The sequence below is a fragment of the Ochotona curzoniae genome, unplaced genomic scaffold (assembly GCF_017591425.1).
Source record: "Ochotona curzoniae isolate NIBS_2020 unplaced genomic scaffold, NIBS_Ocur_1.0 contig_2754, whole genome shotgun sequence".
Classification (NCBI taxonomy): domain Eukaryota; kingdom Metazoa; phylum Chordata; class Mammalia; order Lagomorpha; family Ochotonidae; genus Ochotona; species Ochotona curzoniae.
Window position 1 is genome coordinate 23,669,564 of NW_024465582.1, and position 18,614 is coordinate 23,688,177.

Here is an 18,614-nt window from a genome sequence, read left to right on the forward strand (position 1 = left end):
CTTCCAATTTGACCTGGAAGTAAGAAAATCTCAATTTGATTTCACCCCTTCAACCTGGAGTCCTCTTTACTAAAGAATAATGCCATGCTGAGGTCTGCAAGAGCCATCATTGGAAACAGTCATCATCATCTTCATTTCTTAAAAATATTTTTTCCTTTCTTCAGCAATTCCTTGCTGCTTAAGGTAAAATCATAAATCAAAGTGTCTTTTCAGTTATCTGTAGAGAGATGGAAATAAAATTTGCAAGTGATTTTGACAGGAGCTTTTTGCCTGTAATAGTCTTTGATTTCAAGCCCTAAAGTTGTCATTAAAGCACTCCAGGTCAGTTTCAGTTCCCCTCTGCGCTTCTAACATCACAACCTAGATGAGTCCCTTTAGGTGTGCGGATACCTGTAAGCACCCAGCCAGCCTGGCAGGTGGCAGGCAGGAAGGAAGCAGCTCACTGGGTAGCTCAGGCAGGGGGATCGTGGTCTGTGTCCCTGCAAGACCACCCCATGGATTTCTACTGGGACTGCAGTGGGAGTTTATTTTTGATTTTGAGGTAGGGATGCATGTTGTCTTGTGTCTTCACATCAGGATATGGTACTAATGGAGCGATTTGTACTCTCTTTTTTGTTTGTCCATTTTTCCAAAATTTTTTTTTGCTATAAAACAAGATTCATTTTGAGACTGGAATGTAAGTTTATAAGCATTATTATGAGACTACTTGGATTAGAACGCTACGAGTAGCATATTTCTTTGAGTGATTTTATAAAGTGCCAAGGATTATGAAATATTTGTGCTCAGGCATAGTCTCTGGAAAGGCAATTACCTATAACAGATCATAATGAAATAAAAACATTTTCCAGGTTTTTTAAAAAAATATTCTCTTAACATGAAAATCTTTACAAACAAAACTCTTCATTTTTATTATAATTTACTTCATCATAAATAATTGATGCTTTTGATTTGTCTTCTTGTTATTATTCCTTGAAGGCCCAAAAGGCTTTATACAACATCAAATTAATAGAACCAAATGTATTTTCTTCTATTTTAAAGTGGCTATGTGTAGATAAATGTTGGTAGTTTAAATTTCCATATCAGAGATGCTCTTAACCTTTTCTTATTCATTTAGTTAATGATTTTGACCTGGTCAATTCTGATAATAATTAAGATGTGCCTTCATGATAGAAATTTGCAGTTTAGCATAAATTATTTTTTCTTAATGTAATTTGAATGAAGTGCTTAAATTCAATACTAAGAAATTTCTGTCTCATACTTCTGGAGACTCGAAATTCCGAGGTCAAGGTGAAGGCACCCTTCTTAACTCTGGGAAAGTGTCTTCTCCCTGCAACCTCAGTTGGGGGGCTCTTTTAACAGCACCAATACCATGTATTGTGGCATAATCATCTTCCAGAAAGCCCCACCGCCTGTCATCATTGCACCGGAAATTAGATTTCAACCTGTGAATTTTGAAGAACACAAGCCTTCAGCGCATAGCAACATGAAGCCTATTACATATCCATGCCTGAAAGTACAGCATAGCTTTGTCTGTTTTTGAGGTGTGAAAGGGTTTTATTTTCTAAGATATTTCTTAAATGACCTTGTAATTTAAGTAATATATTTATATAAATGGAATGTTTTAATCAAACTAAATGTGTGGGTTTTTTTTACCAGTTACTAAAGAAGTATTCTTATTTCATAGGTAACTTTTAAAATATTATTTCAGTTTAACACATCTCATCTCATGGAAAATGTGATCATTCATTTAAGTACAACAAGGTTGGTATAAATGTGTCTGTAAGTGTATGTCATCTCTCCTGTAAAGATGAGAACTGGAAACATCTTACAACAGAGCAGTTAGCAAAATGAAGGCATTTTAGTTGACAGAAATAATTCACCTAACTGGAATAAGCCAATAGTACTGTGACTTGTAGAACATGGTATAATTACCCATCACTTCAGTGGCTACATTGCATTTAAATTGATTTAAAATTTTACAGGCTCCGCAGACTTAAAACATTTTGCTGGCTACCCTTTAAATCAGTCAGTAGATGGACATAAAAGTTTTATAATAGCCTTTGATACTGTTCTGTGATCCTCTGAATGAAATTTATCCAAATTAGTCAGTGCTTCCGACAGGCATCATAGAACACATAGACTACAAACAGCACAAGGTGATAAGGAAACTAAAGTTTTTCTAAATGTAATTGTCCGCTGGACCATCTCCAGTGGGAACACGGTCTACTTTCTGCTGCTTTAGTGCTCAGTAACGATCTCAGTATGTGTCATATAACAGTACTTAGCAAAGGTAGAGTAAATGAATCCTTGAGAAAGATGAATTATGCCTGAATTAACTCTTTATGTTAAGTTCAACTGAGAAAATGCTTCTTCAACATCTACTATGAGTAAGATATTGAATTATTCACTCTAGGGGATAAACTACCTCCTGGGGTGAATATTACACAAGGGGATTGAAACTAGGATGAAGTTATTGTGACACAAGGAAGGAAGGATACTTATTTCCAGGATGATAAAGCTTATGTCATGCGCTTACCTGAGGGTGACAGCATATCTACCGTGCAATGAGAACCCAAGAAAACTTTATCTAGGACATTATATTCGAGAAAAATCTTAAGGGATAGGTAACATTTCAAAGAGAGGTTACTGAATAAAATTAGCTGGACTGTTGTGAGCAAAACTCAAAGACAGACCAGTTTGAGGAAAATCAGTTAACCAGTTTCAGCTGAAATATAGAGGCTACGTGAAATCATAAAGGGAAGTAAGGCAGAATTGAAGAGCCCATGATATTATTATGCAAAATATCAAGAGGTATTTTCCCCCTTAAGTGAACAGGCTATAAAGAGTCTAAAAATTCATGCATAGCGAAATCATTCGTAAGACGTTGCTTTTTGGGAAGAGGGATTTGGCTACAGTGTGGAATAGGTATGAGAGTGAAAAACCATTTGTACCAGGAACTCAGTCATACCCAGAGCCCATTGCAGCATGATGTCTGAGCTGTGTGTAGTTCACCACAAGCCACTTTACATACTTTGGAACAAGCACAAACATTCCAAAAATACATATGGCCCAGTCTGTGAGATGGTGTGCTAGATGCCAGGTCAGTCGGTGGAGGGTCTTATTAAAATCAAACACTTAATGAGTACCTCCTGTGTCCCAGACAAAATCCTAAGCAGTTTATTCTGCTTACATATTTAATCATCAAGAATAATCATTTAACGATGAAATTCCCCTGTATTATAGATGAACAAACCAAAGCACAAAAGGTTAAATAATTTAGGCACAGAACCATATCCAAAAACAATCCCATTCTCTGGCCCCATAGCTGCTAATCCTAAGGATATCACTTGCTCATGCATTTTAATGCTGATGAGATGTTTGTATCTGAGTACATATATGTGTGTTTACGTAAAATGTAATTTAAAAATATAACCCAAATCTATGAAATAAAGACTTGCTTAACAAACAATATCAGGTACTTGGCAAGAAAACATCATTAGAGGAGCAAACATAAGATTTTTGGATTCACTCTCCATTGTCTCCCTCCAAGTCCTTGTCTGAGATAAATACATAAGCATCACCGAGCATGATTGGTTTTTTTTTTTTAAGTTCCTGAGCCACAACTTGAAAGAATTAAGTCCACATTTCTAGGAGAGATAAGCAGGCTGTGTATCTTCACATTTAAACCCAGGGATTCTTTCCTTTATCATCACAGAATTATGAGAAATATTAGGGTTAGTGTTGTTTTGAATTCCAGCCGCACATAAACATCGACTTGGGAACTTTTTACAATATCCACCTCTGGTCTCTTCACTCATCCTAATTAAAAAATAATCAAGGATTCTACTCTCTTGTGCTTCATTTTGTTGACAACACAAGCTTCTCTTGGACATGCAGATGTCTAACTTGTCCACAATTAATGGCTTATCTGAAGGTACTGTGTTTCTTCTAGTGACAGTGAAGAACCTCCCGAAACCCTTTTGGATAATGAAGCTACCATTTCTATCCCTGTAAAATATGAAGTGGGACTGCAGTTTTACAGGTAAGAGGGAACCACACTTTATGCTGACACCTGCCTATTGTCCTAGGAGTCCTCAAAGTTTGGTTCCTGGGCAGAGCATCAGCATGACGAGGCAACTATGTAGGAAAGTTCTCTGTTCTCACTTGAGATCTATGGAAGCAGAAACTGTGGGTGGGCGCAAAACACCTGCGTAGGGCAAGAATTCTAAGTAATTCATGCACCCTGATGCATCAAAACAAGCCTTCCTTAGACCCAAAGCCTGAGGCCGCCATGATCCTACATTGCTTTAGCAGTCCAGGCTTCACTCCTAGATACCAAAGACAATATGTTCTTGACTGTCATCAGCGCTTCTTCTTTTTACCGTTAATTACATCCTGTGGGAATATAATCAGCATGTCTCATGGAAGAGAGCTGTTTATTTTTTCCACTATTCTCAAACTCTTGTTCTCATAAGAACATCTTATCTACCCAAACACCAAACATGTTAGCAAAATGTCCCTGTATAAATCGCCTTGCTTAAGCAATATTCCAAGTTTGGGCTAAGTTAATACGTGGAATGTATGCAAAGGTTAAGAATTTGTGGCAAACTGAGTCTAATCCAAAAAGTCTACTCATTTCATTAATTTATTTTCATTGAAACTTTACTGATAACATACCACACACACACAAAATTAGAGGTTTATACATGTGTATTTGCTTGTGTTTCAAAGACTTTGAGTTTTGTTGCCTGTTTTCTATTTTGTTGTATCTGCTTGTTTTGACACACTGACTTTTACTAAGAATTTTCCATCAACTTAAAATCAAATTTTGGCAAAGAACATTACTTACAAGTATTTTTATTTGTCTTCTGTTAGCTGAAGTATCACATAAAAATAGGTTATTCAGCTTATCAATTTTTTCCAAAGATCATGGAGAAGTTGTATGGAAAGTATTATATCTTTAGGGTGACCAGTAAGTATAGAACTTTAGATATGAAAAGGAAAATAATGTTTCAAACTTAAACTTCAGCCTAGTAAAATTACCAAACTTTAGCTTACTATTCAGTAGATGTAAATGGTATTAGTGAATTCATGGAAACCTTTGACTTACTAACAAAATTTTCTTTAAAAACAGTATCTATTTTAGTGTTTGGGATTCAAATAGGAATCAATGAATTAAATTATATAATCATCATCCTCCTAATAGATTTAACTCTAGGTGAAAGAATTTCCATCTATAAAGAGTTTGGGAGACTACAAGATACAGAAAAAGACAAAGATTGAGGCCCAATAAAAGTTAAACTCTTGTTGTGTTTTATCTTTCTTTATTCAATTAATTCTTTGAAGTTCTGCAAGTGAACACCATATTTCAATTGCGGCCAATGAGACAGTCCCTGAAGTTCTTAATTCCACTGAAGACATTGGAGATGAAATTAATGTCTTCTACTTGGTAAGAAACTACCTCTAAATTACTCTTCTAAAAATGTTATTTATAAATTTATAAAAGTATTAGCAGATACTTTAAAACTTATTTTCATATTTAATTCTTGTACTTCAGCTTACTTTCTTGATATTATCACAATTTAAAAATAATAATTATACCTTGAACCAATTTAAAATGTGTCTGTAATTCCCCATATTAAAATAGACTTCATTAGCATTAAGGTTCTCCAGAAAGAATTAATTAGAAATACAGATATAGATCTATGAGAGAGATTTTTATCAGGTAAATGAGTACATACAACTATGGAGGTTGGGAAGTAACATGACAGGCCACCTGCAAGCAGGAAACCATAGGATGCCAGTATCATGACTAAGTTAAAGCCCAGGGCATCAGAGCCAGGGAAATCATTACTGTAATTCTCATATGAAACCAAAGGCCTAAGAAAACATGCACCCACACTGGTGTAAATCTGAGGGACCAAGAGCCAGAGAGCCTGGAGTCCTTCTAAGATTTATTTATTTTAACTTATTTATTCAAAAGTCAAAATTAGAGCAAGAGATGGAGAGAAAGTTTCCTTCCATTAGTTCATTCCCCAAATGGCAACAGCACCTGGAGCAGGACCGAGCCAGACCAGAGTTGGACCAAGCCAAAGTCAGGGACTGGAAACTGTTTCCAAATCTCCCACATGGGTGCAGGGACCCATCTTCTCAGACCATCAGCAGGGAATGGGATCAGAAATGGAGCAGCTGGGACATGAGTCAGTAGCCATAAGGAGAGCTAACTTATCCGCTATGCTGCAACACCAGCCCCAAGCCCGACGTCTTAGTGTCCAAAGAAGGGGAGTGCATCCCAGCTCCAGGAAACAAACATTCCTCTTTCCTCTAGATTGTGCTGTCCGGGTGCCCTGCTGGTTAGATGGCGCTGGCCAACATCAGAACAGATATTTCCCACATAGTCCACGTAGATTCATGTGCAGATTTCTCCTGGAGCACACTCAGAGACAAACCCCAAAACAGCACTTGACCTGGTTTCTAGATATTACTTTATACCATAGAGTTGACAATTAAAATGAACCATCACAAAGGACTTCCCAGAAAAGAATAAACCATGAAACCAAACTGATACTGCCTATAAACTTGTAGATTACTTCACATTACATTTTCAGTATGAATAAATAGGAGTTTTAAAAAGATAACTATTTCAGAAACTCATTATTCCAAAATTGGTAACATTTGCCCTTACTCAACAAATACATATATACTTCATTCTGCTCATAGCCACCCTTCATGTGCAATCTATTATGCATTAATATTAATATTGTCACCTCTGTAAGTGATCATTTTCATTACAACTTATTTTTTCTTTTGAATCTTTCATACTGAACTTTTCCAGTCACTATAGCAAGCAATGATGAGTTTCTCTGGCTTCCAAAAATTCAGTGACCACCAGGAAGGGGAGGAGCAAGAAGAGGAGGAAGGGAGGGAGGGAAAATGGGAAAAGAGGAAGAGAAGAGTAGAGAGGAGAGGAGAAGCAAAAATAGACTTTCAATGCTATAACAGGTACATCCTACCTGTTACAGACAGTGTTGGTACAAATAGCATTGTTAAGTGTATCCCCGACCATACATAACTTTGGGTGCCTTTCTGATTATTTTCCGGGATAAATTCTACAAGTAGATTAATGAAACTTTTCAAAACAATTTTTTCAAGTCAGACCTCAGCAACTTTACTGCTAGGTATTTCGCCTAAAAATTATTGATGATGCAAACAAAAAAGTTCATGGATGGTCTTAACAAGGTTACTTATAAAAGTTTGAAAATTACAATCTTGGGCCCAGAATTGTGTCTTAACAGATAAAGTTACCACCTGCATTGTTGGCACCCCATGTGGGCACTGATTCATGTCTCAGCTGCTTCACTCTTAATCCACCTCTCTGATAATGGATTGGGAAAAGCAAGGGAATGTGGCCCAAAGTGTTTGGACCCTGGCCACCCATGTGGTGGGACCTGGATAAAGTCCCTGTCTCTCAGCTTCGTCCTGGCTCCAGCCTGGCCCGGCTCTGGCCATTTGGGGCATCTGAGATGTAAACTACAGAAGGAAATCTCTGTTTCTTGCTTGCTCTCTGTATCTTTTCCAAATACATAAATCTTTTTAAAAATTATTATCTTTGCATAATCTAAAAATTTAACATCAAGTAACAAATGTCCATAGTTTCGTTGGAGAGAATATTATCAATCCACTGGAGATAGAGTTATTGTACTATTAGAAGACAGATTTTCATAGCAGGAAATGCTAATTCTGGTATTGGCCATCTCTGTGACCATGAAAGCTTTCATTCTGGCTCTAAACTTGTTGCCTCATAGACAAAAACAGAGATAATAAAATTTCCCTCCAGTGATTGTTAGCAAGGCTAAAGGCAACTGTTCAATTGCTAAGAGTAGCATAATAAGTAATATAATCAAAAAGAAAAGATTGATGTTGGGGCTGTAATTATGTAGTTATCTTCTATAAGAACTTACAAGTTTATTGAAAGCACCCTAGCATATTAAATTTTACATGTTGGATTTTATATTTTATATGATACAAGTTTTATAAAATACACCTGTATACAAACAATAAGAACAAGTAATTTGTACTCTACAGTGTTACCCAGGCAACTGAATTGTAGGAAACTTTTATTTCCAGTTAATTTTTAAAAGTTTCCAGTATTTCTACAGGAAATGTTTTAATCAGAAAAAAATAAGTGGTGAATTTTAAACTCAATATCAGGAAACAGATGGGAGGCCATACCAAGCAGGCTCAGGACATATTATCATAAGAAGATAAGAGTTAATATTTGCAGCTGGTCAGAAATCTCCAGGATTCCAGGATTAAGGGATATATTTGATCGTTATCAGCCAGAGGGAGATGTTCCAGATCTGAATAGCTATCCATGTAGAAGACTCAGTAGATGAGTCAGTGGATTTCCTGGTATCTGACTACATAGATGAAATAGCTCCTCGTTAGGGCCAGCACGATGGCTCAATTGGCTCATCCTCTACCTTCAAGTGCCGGCATCCCATATGGCTACCAGTTTGTGTCCATGCTGCTCTGCTTACCATCCAGCTCCCTGCGTAAGGCCTGGGAAAGCAGTGGAAAATGACCCAAAACCTTAGGACCCAGCACCTGGTTAGGGGATCCAAAGGAAGCTCCTGGTCCCTGGCTTCAGATCAGTTCAGCTCCATTTGGAGAATGAACTAGCCGATGGAAGATCTTTATCTCTTTTTCTCTCTGAAAATCTGCCCTTTCTAATATAAATAAATAATTTAAAACAAAAGAAGAAGAGGAAAAGAGCTTACTTGGCAAATGAGTTTTCCTAGGGAGGCCACGGAAGGGCCAAAGGCCTGGAGGCAGAACTTGAGTGCTGGGAACGAAGTCTCACACCACGTACCCTAACTCATTTGCACCTGCTAATCAGGAGAGGACGTTTGGATCCCAAACTCAGCTTCCTGTTGACTTCGCCCTTCCTGGCTTCTTATAAGCTACACTCACCTCTGTAACAAGCATAATGTGAAGTTAGAATTCTGGAGTGGGGGGAAAAAACTGCCATTGTCCATACCTACAACGTCACATGTACTTAAACAGCAGAATAACTATGCCATTGTAATGATATAGGGGAAATCATTATGGGGGGAGAACTATGCCATTGTAATGATATAGGGGAAATCATTATGGGGGGAGAACTATGCCATTGTAATGATATAGGGGAAATCATTATGGGGGAGAACTATGCCATTGTAATAATATAGGGGAAATCATTATGGGGGGAGGCAGTTAGGGAGGGTGTAGGCAAAATTCCAGAGCCTATGGAACTGTATCCTAAAATGGCTTTTAAAAAATCAGTCTGACTCCCATCGAACCATATTATCAACAGCCAAAGCAATAATAGTATCAAATGGAGGCAGAACTCCGAGGGGCACTTATGGGAGTATGGCTTACGTATACCATGGTGGCAAGTAACATGCAAATACAGTTGGAGGTGATAAACCTTTCCATGTAACCAGGTAAAATAGTCTCCCTTCTTCCTAGCACCAACAAGACCAGTATGCTAAATTGGAAGATGAGCATGATGAAAACACCATAATACAGAAAAGTTTTCAGTTATGCTTTTGTTAGTAATCCCATTCCTATTTCAGGAATGGTGAAAGAACTATACGATTTTGATATGATATATGATATAACCACTAACCATTATCCATCCATATTTTCTTACTGACTTAATCATGCCAGTTCTCTGAATTATACCTTAAGTTGTGTGCATTCATTTGGGGATTAAAAATATTAGGCAAGTTTATCCATCAGTTAAGAATCTAAGCCTGTGCAACACAGAAATTTCTGAAAGACACCAAGATGACATTTCCATTTTTTCTGCCCTAGATTAGAAAAGGTGGATATTTTCCAATGCCAGAGCTTAAGCTGTCAATTTCATTCCCCAACTTGACATCAGATGGTCATATTGTGCTGTATCCGACAGGATGGTCGTCTTCAGATGTAAGTCACATGTAAGCTTAGGAATCATGTCCTTTCATTAGCTTTCTCACTTCTTGTGTAAGCCTTTTATTATGCATCACACCTGTGGTATTTTTATCAAGGTAACATGATATTTTAGAAAAGTTGTATTTGGGGGATGCAACAGTCCTTGGTGATGCAATAACTGAAGTACCACAGTGGGTTTCCTGGTATCAGGTTACAGAGATGAAACAGCTCCTCCTTGGAGGCCAGAAGGCCACGTCAGGTGTCAGCAGTGTGGGTTCCTTCTGAGGGATCTTAGGGACATTCCAGTGCATGCCCCTTCCTGGCCATCTTTGGGGTCCTTCTCTCTTGTGGCATCGTAGGCCCAAGCTCCCACTCTGTCTGTGCCCAGTCTCCTCTTGGTTTGTGCTTCTGGTGCTGTCCTTTCATGTCTCTGTATTTCTGCATGTCCGATCATTGGATCAATCTCATCGAGGATCTGTGATGTAATTAACACCTGCAAAGAACCCTGTTTTCCAATAAGATCACATTCACAGGTTCTGGGAATTACGACTTGGGAATTCTGGGGACACTGTTTAATCGCTAGAGCAGAGCTAAGTATTGGTTTGTGCCTGCAATGTTTATTGCACCTTCATTTTTTTTAGGTGGTCAAATAACTCTAGAAAGAGCCTTTTACATTTACCCTGGAATGCACACTGCACATAAAATAGTCCAATATTCTTTCTTTACTTATCTCCAGCAACAGCCACATCGTGCTCCCATTTCACTTGTAGCTTGGAGCGAGACTATGTCATAGTGAGTTATTGTGGCTTAATGTCTAAAACATAGGAAAAATGACAGTAAATAGTTCATGCATGCTGGCTCTTAACATTTGACAACTTGTCTTATTTTCACAATTAAAAAAAAAACGAAGGCTTTTAAATGTTCTGCTAAAGGCAAGAGAAAAACAAACCTGTATAATTTATCTCTAGTGCAAAAAGGCAGCTTTCTGAGAAACTAGAAAGAGAAAAATATTATACTTTTAATACTACATATGAATCTCTCTATAGCACCTTTCTATCAAGAGGAAGAAAATTTCTAAGATTTAAGCCTAGAAAAACAATCCAAGAATGAGCTGTCTACCTGGGCTATCTGCCTGTGCGATCCTCTCACAGAGTTACTCTTCATGTGATGGACTTCAAAATCAGTATTTGATTGATGCATAACTTAAAAGTTTCTCTTTCCAATGCTATTTCATCATCTTATATTCCAAGAGCGGTGCTAACCCTCTTCCTGTCTCTCTGTGTTATGGGAATTTACAAGCTGATCTTGGATGAAAATAAGAAGTTGCAGAGTTCATTGTGTAATAGGAAGTGTTGCCAGCATCCTTTCCTCTCCATAGCAAGCTCACTATATTCATTAGAATTTGCAAATGGCATGGGAACTGTATTCTGTGCGGTGAATGGGTCTCTTCCGTCCTGTCCATGGAGTAGGATGGATGTTCATTGCCTGGCAGCATCTCTCACATTCATACACTGGGGCATTTTCCTCTGAAATGTTGACATTATCTAATAAAAAAAAATATTTTCTTCCTAGAATGTTAGGTGCAGACCCCATAGCCTGCAGGATCCTCTTGGTATCAACTCTGGAAAAACAATTAACTTGAAATCTGACGATCTCAAACAAAGGACAATTCGGGTAAATTGAAGCAACTGCTATGTTTATCATTGCTTTCCAAATGAATATGCTCAGTATCAACCTAGACATTAACTGTTTCAAGTATTTTAATGTAGTCCTCTTGATGCAATGTCACGAACGCTGATAGACACCTCTGGACATTTCAACAGGACTGTGCCGCGTGTAAATTTGCCACCATCACCTGTAATATCATTCCTTCAGATGTGAGCCAGGTGAATGTGTCACTTCTCTTATGGAGACCAACGTTCATAAAAGTAAGCAGCAACATCTTCTCTGTGTAATTACTGAGTCAGAACCACGACATCATGTTTGTCACTTATGAGGCGTGTGCAAAGCGCAGTGGTACCGTGAAAAGGACGTGATACGGGCGTCAGAGAGTGCCAGCCAAAGCACGGCTCTCCTTAGCCAGCCGCGTGGATGGGTCTTGTCTTCCTGGCAATGACCGTTCCAGCTTAAGGCCTTCTTCCCGACGCATGCCTTCAGTCCGTCAGCCCTTTTCTTTACACTGTAAGAGATAGATACCAGAAATACCAAAACTTATACTTATTATTTTGTACCTGAGCTAAGGTATGAAGAATTACAGCATGACAATCCATGAACCACTAACAAAGAGAAACCCAGCATGTGTATGGACTCATGGGGTTTTGTTCTCTACAAGTTCTCTAGAAGTGCATTCTGGAGGGCATCTTGCAACCTGATAAAGCTCATCTGACAATAAGTTTTACTTTGTATTATTTCTGTCACCACATATTTAACTGATCAAAGGGAATTGCCATTTCTTTTTGGTTTGATCAGGCTAAGCTACTGTGTTCACAAGTAATAGACCATTGAATTTTGGAAATACTGTATTTATTCTTCAGTAACTGCTCCTGTGAATCCCATTATCAGGTGTTAGCGACTTCATACCTGTGTTAGCGGCAGACAGAGTTTGAGGTTTGCTCTTTCTGAGGATAAAGCCGAGCAGAAATTCCCGAGACAAAGTTCCCATGCTGCAACGAGGCTTTAAATGAGAATTGGGGGTGGGGGAACGGCAGAGAGAGAGTGAGGATGGTACCGCTTGGTGATGCCGTTCCAATCGGAAGTTACCAAAACCAACATTCTGTTGTCACTGAGCTTTAATAGCTGTAACTCTCCAAACGTGTCTGGCTCTCATTTCCATCAGCCATAATATATTGCAAATGAATCCCATTTATTTTCCAGGCATATTTTTCCAGCTTAAATCTCACCATAAGGGGAGAACTTCAGAGTGAAAACACATCACTGGTTTTAAGTAGCGGCAATCAAAAAAGAGAGGTGAGTGGATCTCCCAGTTTTGAAAGCATTTCACTGGGAGTTTGGTGACATAATGTTTTATAATTGGCTCCAGTCCTTTCAGCAGCTGCTGGAGCTGCACCCCAGAAGTGACAGGTACCATTTGCTTCAAATTATGCTTCACTAGCTACAAGTGTGATTTCAGTCTTGTCTTCCTCAGGAAAAAAAAGCTGGAAAAACCATAGTGTTTACAATTAGTATGCCATGTTTGACTTTTATCACTTCTAACAATCACAGTAAATGGATGTTTTTACTCTCACCTTGATAGTAAATGATGCATTTCTCACTTTCCCCCTGAAAGACTGACATTACAAACTACAGCTGACATCTGAAAAGCCAACCACGAAAACAATTTCTTCACACAATATCACTTAGAAGGTGTAGGCATACGTGTAAATTCTTTATTTTTTCGTTGGTTTAGTTATTAGGAAAATTTTTAAAGGATTACTTATTTATTATGGGAAAGTCAGATATTCAGAGAGAAGGAGAGACAGAGAGGAAGATCTTCCATCCATTGATTCATTCTGCAAGCAGCTGCAGTGGCCAGAGCTGCACCTTTCTGAAGCCAGGAGCCCAGAAACTCCTCTGGGTCTCCCACACGGGTGCAGGGTTCCAAGGCTTTGGCCCTTCCTTGACTGTTTTCCCAGGCCACAAGCAGGAAACTGGATGGGAAGTAGGGTAGCTGGGGTTAGAACCAGAGCTCATATGGGATCCCAGCATACTCAAGGCAAGCCTTAGCTGCTAGGCTACCGCACTGGGCCCAGTTATTAGGAAACAAAAGTGAGATAATATTATTCCCCAAACAATTAAGACTTGGTCCTTGCTGGAAATAAAACACTGTTTATTAATAACTCTTGTCCTTTTGTAAAATGAGAATCAAGTACTTGTTACACAGAGACTTTAGCATAATTCTCCCTCTCGTCATGGGAGAGTTTAAATATTGCATGTGTGGCCCGAGCACGGGGACCAGCGTTTAAGAAGCAGGTTAGGGCATCTGCATCCCATGTCCAAAAGCCTGACCTCGGGTCCCGGTTCTGCCCAAGTCCAGCTTCCTACAAACATGTGTCACTGGACGCAGCAGGTGAGGCCCCCTGCACTGAGATGGGAGACGCAGGCTGGGCTCCAGGCCCCTGGCTTCGACCTGACCCAGCCACCCTATCAGCAGTGAAAACCTGGGGTGATTTCATAGGTTCAGGTTTATGTCCACTATGTGAAAATACATGTATGTATTTCAAAAAGTTTGGTGGGGGGGAAATATGGAATTAAAAGAGACATCTATTTTGGTGCCAAAAAAAAAAATAGATTTCAATGCAGAATTTTCATGATAGATATTTTATGAACTCTTTTTGAAGACCCTTCAATGACATGGATTTTCAAAAAAACCTCCTACATGAAAGAAACTTACTTTTCATTTTGTTCGCTATGGACCTTTGAAGTTACCGCCTGCCTGCCCTCTGACCTTTCCCTGCTCAGCCGCACCCTCCCTCCAGGCTGAGACATGGAGATGCTGGCTGTTAAAGACGAAAACTAAATGTGGAGCTTTTGCTATCTAGTCTGAAGGAGCCTTCTTTTTAAAAAAAAAAAAAATATGTAAAGGCTAGGCCACAGAGCAGGCCGCGTGGAGGCTTGAGCACCGCACACAGAGGTTGAAAGCTGCCCACTTCAGAGCTGTGCTTGAAACCCAGTTAGGAGACACCAAGAGAGAAATCAAATGGGGAAAAAAACACAGCACATTTTAAAAAGTGCACAGCAGTGAATATACACACAGATATGCATTTATGCATACACTTGAGCTTTATGCTTTTGCTTGTATGAAAATACTTTCAGTTTACAAAACAACAAAGTCCATTTAAATAAAGACACCTATTCAGGTGTTTCTACGGCGACCTATATGATGTAGCACCCTAAACTGGTGATCTTGTGGCAGTGTAGTAAAGTCCATTAAATCGTCATTAAACATGGAATGCTTTGGCTCTGTCAGAGTTAAACAGATCCACTCCTGGTCTTGAGCATTCAAGTTGACTGACATTTTAACTCACTTTTGAAATTTATTTGTTTACTTACTCTATGATATAATTCCATAGGCTCTAGGCTGTCCCCTTCCCCAAAACCCCTTCTCCCCCACCGGTTTCCTCTGTATTATCACAATAGTACAGTCCTTCAAAATAGTCATAAGTCCATCATTCTGCTACTCAGACACTTAACTCTTGATGCAGCACTTTCTGAAGGGTGAAGCTATAACCACTTTATTGGTAATGATACATTCGACATGATTAGAGATTTAGAAGAGATGCTGGGCATTTTCAGTTGTAAACTCAATGTTTTCTCTCTATGTAGTAGTCAGATTAAGCACACTGTCACAAAAGTACGGCCTGCAAGAGCGGCGTGCGCCGAGGGGTCTGGCGGGTGTCCATCAATGCTCATGATCCTGTTTAATCATTTTCAGCTTGCTATTCAGATCTCCAAGGACGGCTTACCAGGCAGAGTGCCCCTGTGGGTTATCCTCCTGAGTGCTTTTGCTGGATTGCTGCTGCTAATGCTGCTCATATTAGCACTGTGGAAGGTAAGCACCGACTTCCTGTTTCAGTCGGGACGAGCCAGTTGGTACAATTCATCAAGATTTACCCAAGTGGCGGCACGTGCCGTTATGCAGCCATGAAGCACGTGTGCATGATGGCTGTGATAAAACGAAACGCATTTTTATTTCCCGTGCTGTGCAGTTTGATCCCAATTTTGCAAAGGGAGAAAAAAAAGTAATCTGTGTTGGGATAAATATACCTAAAAATCATGGAGGGCCCCTAGATGGACCGTCAGACAGCACATTCATATTTTGAAATTTCAAAATAACTACATGCTATTTTACGAGAAAAGTAGAAACTTTGTTAAAAGAGACTGACTCAGGGGATGGGTAAGCCATCCCCTTCAATGCTGGCATCCCATATGGGCAGCAGTTCCAGTTCTGGCTATGCCACTTGCAATGCAGCTCCATGTTAATGTGCCTGGGAAAGCAAACAAACAAACAAAAAAAAGTGCCAAGTACTTGGACCCCAAAACACCCACGTGAGAAACCTGGGGAGAGCTTCTAGCTCTCGGCTTTGGCCTTTCCCAGCCCTAGCTGTTCTAGCCACTTAGGGAGTGAACCAGCCGGCGAAAGACCTGTCCGCTTCTCTCTCTGTCTCACTATTGCTCTGCCTTTCAAATAAATAAAATCAGTCTCTAAAAAGAGCTCTTCTACCTGCTGGTTTACTCCCCAAAAGGCTGCAACAGATGGGGGCTAAGGCAGTCCAAATGTGGGAGCCTGGAGAAAGAAGACATTTTGTGCAATAAAGGATTTACTACATAACTGATGCAAGGGAAATCTTCCAGTTTCAGATCCTATTTCAGGCACGTTTATAAAACTCCACCACCTCCTGCTTCCCATTAAATCTAGTCATTTACAGAGGCATTTTGTTTCTGTTAAGATACACAAACAAATTATACCTTTTAGAATGCATTTAACAAAGAACAAAATCTCATTTAAAAGTATAATTTAATCTTTGCCAGTTAAAGTCAAATTGGCATTTATTTTCAAATATTTCTGCATATCTTATGTAAAGCTAAATTAACCCAAGTGTGTCAGAAACACATACGGCGCCTGCATATTTATTTATTTCATACAGGAGCAAGCCAGTGATTTAGTAAATGATTTAAATACCAAGTTTCTCTCCTTCTGAATTACCAACTCTTCCTATTTTGTATCCTGATGACAAGTAACTTCCTCTTCGTGTTCGAGAAGAAGATGAGATATGTGCTTAGGTTGTAACCCAGTGGCACTTAGTTCAGTAGCAGGAATCTGTGACATTTCTCCAGCAAAGCCCCGCAACAAGAATCCTGCACCTCATCGAACATCCAGGTGATTTCTTCCGATTTACAGCGGCAGCGCCGCAGTACCTGTCTTTGCCACACCGTGGCACTGCAGGCCTGACTTAACAAAGTCAAGGTGGCACTTAAACTGTGAGAGGCGGTTTTCTTACATGCCATGTGGAAGTAGAGCGAGTTACTGACATCTCCTCCAGTATGGCTCTTGATTCTCTTATATTGTCCCTAGAGTTTTAGACGAAAACCAGCCCTGAGAGTTGCATGGGATTTTTTTTTCTGGCCTCAGTTCTGTTGAAAATAACTATTTATTCTGTTGAAAATAACTATTTCACTCAAGTGGGTGAAAATTTAGTCACTAGCTTAAAAAAAGAAAAAGCATAAATGCAAAAATAAACATTTTTGCATCCAGTTAATGCTGTGTTGACACATTATCCTGGTGCTTCTTCCACCTCCGTGGGCACTAAAGAAGGTCATTTCACAGACTTTGGGCTGTCCGGACTAGGTTTAGTTACTCGGCCGCTTCCGCGGGGGCTCAGAACCCCAGCCCCGTGGCGGGAGGGAAGGGACTCGGTTCTCACCAAGTCATTACTACACACCAGGAACTGTTTCCACCGTTTCTGTGTTGAGCATTCCCATTTATTCTTACCAGCTCTGCGAGGTAGACGCTGACATGAACCTCATTTCACAAACGTAAGAAACAGACGCACCAAAATTAAGCACAGTTACCAAGGCCCACAGTTAGTTTGTTTTTGGACTCCTGTCACTCTGTTGTCCTCACAGCAACCCCTTTCACCACTTTTTTTTTTTTTTAACTACATCTTATACGTGAAGACATTGAAACAGGGAGGTTAGGTAAGTCTGCATGACTGCTTGCTGGAGAGTGACTGGGTCCCAGCAGTGGGCCTTCCACAGGCTTTGGGAAAGGCTGTCTCCTCTAGAGCTGGAAGAACTGGGTTTTGTTCCAGAGGGTCAGGAACTCTCCAAAACACACAGCACTAAGCTCTGCCGTGAGGGTCCCTGCTTGGATTTGGATGCTCAGGAGACCATTACGGCCCCTCCGTGCTGTAGTCACGTTGAGAGCTCCCCCGAGCGCGCTTCGGTCTGCAGGAAGCACAGCTGAGCTTCTCTCAACAGCAGGCCACTTGTCACAAAACAAAACACGATCTGGAGCAAACACACGTCAGGGCTACAACCCCTTCTTCCTCTTTCCAAGTCCCTCCAGGCCGGGAGCTCACTGGGACGCTCTGGAGTAGGACCCTATGTCAGAAACAGAGAAAAGATGCCCTTTAGGTCAAAAGACTAAGTGCTCGCGTCTTTGTCTTCATTGCATATGAGATCGAAATTAGAGCTGAACAAAAATCCTAACAGTTACTCAGAATAGTCCATGCTTGATAGGAAGAGATGTCTAGAGGACACAGATTTAAATCATTGCTAAATGTAAGACAGGGCCCCCGTGCTGAGGAGACACCCATTCTGGGCCGTGTAACTGGTAGAGTCGAGTAGCAGTACATGAATGAACACTGAGTAAGTGGAACATGCCTCTCTTAACTTGATGGCGTCAAACAGGCGTTGCTCCTCGTGCAATATACACATGCCTGTGGAGACGGGGATGGTAGAGGATGCTAAACTCCTCACCATTAGTATGAGTCTGCTCTCAATATTTATTCTAAATCATATTCATTAATAGCTTACATTCATCCAGAGATAGTTCAGTCAAAACCTTTGACAAAAGGTTTTATGTTTTTAGAAATATTTTTTAAATTATTCATATTATTTAGTTGACAGACGGAAGAGTGGAAAGCGACAGAGGGAGA

General features: G+C 39.8%; 1 protein-coding gene across 1 annotated transcript in view; it reads left to right on the forward strand.

Annotated features, from left to right (window-relative positions):
* ITGA1 (integrin subunit alpha 1) overlaps positions 1 to 18,614 on the forward strand; it is a 137,017-nt gene that overhangs the window by 116,044 nt on the left and 2,359 nt on the right. Inside the window, exons 21-28 of the mRNA XM_040977525.1 lie at positions 1,685 to 1,761; positions 3,953 to 4,042; positions 5,347 to 5,449; positions 9,859 to 9,972; positions 11,530 to 11,631; positions 11,781 to 11,885; positions 12,832 to 12,924; positions 15,389 to 15,505. Of these exons, the coding sequence (XP_040833459.1) occupies positions 1,685 to 1,761; positions 3,953 to 4,042; positions 5,347 to 5,449; positions 9,859 to 9,972; positions 11,530 to 11,631; positions 11,781 to 11,885; positions 12,832 to 12,924; positions 15,389 to 15,505 (801 nt within the window). The remainder of the gene's footprint in view (positions 1 to 1,684; positions 1,762 to 3,952; positions 4,043 to 5,346; positions 5,450 to 9,858; positions 9,973 to 11,529; positions 11,632 to 11,780; positions 11,886 to 12,831; positions 12,925 to 15,388; positions 15,506 to 18,614) is intronic.